Raw genomic sequence first — 4,823 nt, forward strand, 5'->3', positions numbered from 1 at the left:
TATTCTTCTTTTTGATGTGTTTTTGGTAGTAGGAATGCTGATGTTTAATTACTAGTATTTTCTTTTACTTTGAATCTCCTTGTTTTGCAATGGAAGCATGGTGCAAGACATATATATATATATATTTTTGGAACATAATTATGATTATATTTATAAACTAGAAGGACAAGGATAGTGTGTAGATAGTGTGGGATCATTGGAGGGCCCATGCCCCATCAAATGTCCTCTATGTGTTGGGACATAACATCATGAACATGGCCATAGGTTTAAATGTGTACATCAAAAGCACCGGACATATAAACATCTTGAAGTTCATCCGTAAAGCCAGTGCAACAGAAAAAAGCCTATTGGCTGATGTGGATTGGAAAGCACCTACACTCACCTTTTCAACGACTTGCTTTCCCCTCAACTTTTTTTCATGTTCTTCTTTTTTTTTCTTTTCTGGTATCGCCTAGTTCATAATTGCATCACATAATTTTGATTATTTTCTAGTTAAGCTTGACGTTAGATTATTATCTAATCAAGCTGGGCTTTTTTAATTGCATCACATAAATGAGATTATTTTCTACTTTATATTAATCAAGCTGGGCATTTTTTAAGCTCGATTAATATCTAATCCAGGTGGGCATTTTCAATTGCATCATATAATTGAGATTATTTCCTAATTAAGCTTGACGGTGCCACAAATCATGCCTGTGTGGGGAATATATTCCACGTGTATGCTATGGATATCTTCACAGTATCTTCATCGTGCCATCTTCTGCGCATTCATTTTTTTCACTTAAAAAAAGTGGGAAAAATTAAATGGGTTTTTTTCTCAAGTGCTCGTTATAAAGAGCTTCACAAGTCCCACTAAATTCAGCTCACACAGTTATCGTCGCCTGCTCTCTTTACACTCTGACCACCATCTTTTCTCTACATTTCAAGCTTTTCCCACACTCTCCCCTTCTCCCACTAGCTTAACCATGGCTGAAAGCAGAGGCTTTTTTGGCCGCCACCACCACGGCCACAAATCAGAGGAGGATTGCTCTGATGATGCCCCTCCTCCACAGTCTGATTATGGCTATGGTGATGACAAGCCTTCATCAGACTATGGCTATGGTGATAACAAACCTTCTTCTGGCTATGGCTATGGAGATAATAAGCCTACTTCTGACTATGGATATGATGATAACAAACCTTCTTCTGGCTATGGTGATAATAAGCCTACTTCTGACTACGGATACGATGATAACAAGCCTGCTTCTGGCTATGGCTATGGTGGCGACAACCCTGGTTCTGATTATGGTAACACTGATGACTATGGCGCTCCCAAGGCTAAGTCTAAGTTCGGCTATGGAGATGATACCACTGTCCAGACTACTGAGGCCTATGCTAGTGAGACCACCTATGGCGACGATGGTGAGGAGAAGGCAAGAAAAGAGGTGAAGGCCTCCAAGCACAAGGAGCATATGGGAGAATTGGGATCCGTTGCTGCTGGTGCATATGCTTTGGTAAGTACATGATGATCACATAATTTGCATTAACAAACGTATAATTCTGGGTAATGCAGAAAAACGAATTTAGGGTAATTCAGAGAAATTAGGAAGAAGCTGCTAGCGAGATAAGGGTGATTCAGTAAAATTGTGCAAGATCTGGCCTTGAAATTCACGTAATATGCAATTATAATCAAGTAAATTTACAATTTCAGTCGCGGTGTGTGTGTGAGAGAGAGAGAGAGAGGGGTTCAGAAAAGCGATCCATAATTTAGCAAATACACTAGAAATTCTGAAAGATCGTGAATAATCTAGCAATCTCAACGGTAATTTAGTAGAATTATGAATAATTAAGGGTCTGTGATGAGAGATCTGGCCTTTAAAGAAGGGTTCCATGCTTGCATGATGAGAGCGCAAGCTACGTAAGGTAGTAGATCTTGCAATCTCAATTGCAGAATGTGTGTGTGTGTATGTGTGTGTGTGTTGTGTGAATAATCTAGCAATCTCAACGGTAATTTAGTAGAATTATGAATAATTAAGGGTCTGTGATGAGAGATCTGGCCTTTAAAGAAGGGTTCCATGCTTGCATGACGAGAGCGAAAGCCACTAAGGTAGTAGATCTTGCAATCTCAATTGCAGAATGTGTGTGTGTGTATGTGTGTGTGTGTTGTGTGAATAATCTAGCAATCTCAACGGTAATTTAGTAGAATTATGAATAATTAAGGGTCTGTGATGAGAGATCTGGCCTTTAAAGAAGGGTTCCATGCTTGCATGATGAGAGCGAAAGCTACGTAAGGTAGTAGATCTTGCAATCTCAATTGCAGAATGTGTGTGTGTGTGTGTGTGTGTGTGTGTGTGTGTGTGTGGGGTGAATAATCTAGCAATCTCAACGGTAATTTAGTAGAATTATGAATAATTAAGGGTCTGTGATGAGAGATCTGGCCTTTAAAGAAGGGTTCCATGCTTGCATGATGAGAGCGAAAGCTACGTAAGGTAGTAGATCTTGCAATCTCAATTGCAGAATGTGTGTGTGTGCGTGTGTGTGTGTGTGTGTGTGGGGTGGTCGGACTGATAATCATCAATTACAGCTGCTGGGGTTAATTAAAGATTACCGTAACTGATCTAATTTTGAGATTAATCGTTTGGCGCAGTATGAGCGACACGAAGCCAAGAAGGATCCGGAACATGCAGGCAGGCACAAGCTGGAGGAGGAGATAGCTGCAGTGGCAGCCGTCGGATCAGGGGGTTATGCTTTCCACGAGCATCATCAGAAGAAAGATGCGGAGGATGAGGAAGAGCAGGCAGAGGGCCACAAGAAACACCACTTTTTCTAATCGTTTTGTTTATCTACTAATAACCATGGCCCTTAGTTGGCTGTTTGTAATTTCTCCCTCTTACTTTATGCTAATTTCCTTTTGCTCCACCAATATTGCTCGGTTATCTAATGGCTCCTTTTCTATTTAAATTCCTAAGGAAGCTCTCAGTTCAATCAAAGTAGTTTCAAAGGGAAGAGAATATATATATATATATATATATATATATCTTCTCATAAATAGAAAACAACAACATGTACAAACAACTTCGCCAAATAATGACAACAAATAATTTCAATACTATACTCACCCAAAAAAACAAAGATCAAAAATACCCAAATTGATTACGTATGGACAAATAACACAAACAATCATGGATAATGTGGAGTAACTTTCACCTACTAAAGTGATCACTCTGCGTTATACTACATAGGGTAAAAAAAATTACAAGCCAATAACTCTAAGACCTATATTACAATGCATAGCATATTGCAACTTGTTTAAAATTGTATAAAAAATTACAAGCCAATAACTCTAAGACCTATATTACAATGCATAGCATATTGCAACTTGTTTAAAATTGTATAAAAAAGGGGCATCTCCTTCCTTTTTAACATGCCTAGAAGAACATTAATAGAATTCCTGGCATAAATGTATTTTGAAATGATTGGAACTGGCTGTAGAGAGTGAGGATCATGATCGGATCGGATTGCTATGTGTCACGCATGCAAAAGGTTAGTGGGTTAGTGGGGTGTTTAATCCATTCGTATGGGTGCATGCCCGCTGTACGTCGATGGGTGGTTGACGTACAGGGCCTTGCATGATGGCGATGGCTTCTAGTGGATGGCTTCTACATGAGGATGAGGGGGCGAGTGGATGGGGGGACTGGGATCGAGAGGCACAGGAGGAGGAGATGAAGCGCAGAGGTGAGGACGCCGAGGCGGAGTGCATCAAGAGGAAATGTGTTTTGGATTGGCTGAACAAAAGACTCTGTAACCAGGTGAAGAGTAAGGAATGCTTGAAACTTAGCCAAGAGTTCATTAGAAGCCAAGTAGGGTTATTTTTTATGTGTAGCGTATTCCTTTTCTGCCTGGGCAAGAGTTGTTTGCTAAGGGTCCCTTGTTTTTTGGGCAGTCCCTTATTTTTTGGGCAAAGGTTGGTGCATGTCTTTCCTTTAGTTCCCTTGTTTGTTGTCAAATAAAAGTTTACAGAATGCTTGCCCTGTTTGTTGAAGTGATAGGGCTTCCTCCCTAGCTCAGACCTACGTTGCGTGATATAGCCCAGTCCTGTGGTTTTGTGTTGTATGTTCTCGGTGATGAGGTAGAAGGGCAGGGTAATAGCATGTGCATCACATGGAATCTGGCTAACGAGACTCCAAAATCTATGGGGGGTAGATTTAGGTCAATTGGGTAAGTTGGAGTTAGGCCTCAAGTTTGGAGCTTTCCCTCATGCTTGCTTCAGATGTGGGGCCTTTGGGCACATTGCCAAAGATTGCCCTGACTTAGAATCTACGAGGGACGAGGCTAAAGAGGTTAATCGGGGGGGGAAGTGACAAAGAGAGAGTACCGCCTGGAAACTTAGAAGATAGTTTTGGTTTTAGCTTTAGCCCAAAGAGAGAGTACCGTTGGGGAAACTTAGAAGATAGAATCTAAAGGGAAGGAACTAGTGTCAGAATCTAGGGAGGAGAACAAGATGGAAGGGGGTGGGGCTAAAGCTAAAACCAAATCTAGTGTCAGGCAAACTAAAGCTGAGGCTAGGAAGGACCAACTTAGTCGGGGTTTCAAGAGTAGAAAGAATGATAATTCTATTATCTTTTCTAACCCCTTCAGTCCACTGCTAGAAAGAGACAACTCTATGTTGGTAGAATAGATCTTTGGACGGGTACTAAATGAAACAAGAAAGGATTTTGGTCTTGCTCAGAGTAGTCAGAGGGATGGAGAGGAAGTGGAGATGGTCCCGGAAACTGCATTAATATGAAGAACAATAGTGAGTTTAAGGGGTGCACGTGGAACGTGAGGGATTAAAGATAAGAAGA

The 4,823-nt window shown here is 40.8% G+C and overlaps 1 protein-coding gene across 1 annotated transcript; it reads left to right on the forward strand.

Moving 5' to 3' along the window:
- The first annotated feature begins 678 nt into the window (after positions 1 to 678).
- LOC147634079 (uncharacterized) lies at positions 679 to 2,898 on the forward strand. The gene is made up of 2 exons (XM_086805184.1): positions 679 to 1,493; positions 2,627 to 2,898. Exons 1-2 carry the CDS (start codon positions 966 to 968, stop codon positions 2,807 to 2,809), a joined length of 711 nt encoding a protein of 236 aa, XP_086661310.1. The 5' UTR covers positions 679 to 965; the 3' UTR covers positions 2,810 to 2,898.
- Positions 2,899 to 4,823: the final 1,925 nt, after the last annotated feature.

Source organism: Cibotium barometz, chromosome 11, assembly GCF_041138505.1.
Source record: "Cibotium barometz isolate CiBa-2024 chromosome 11, ASM4113850v1, whole genome shotgun sequence".
Classification (NCBI taxonomy): domain Eukaryota; kingdom Viridiplantae; phylum Streptophyta; class Polypodiopsida; order Cyatheales; family Cibotiaceae; genus Cibotium; species Cibotium barometz.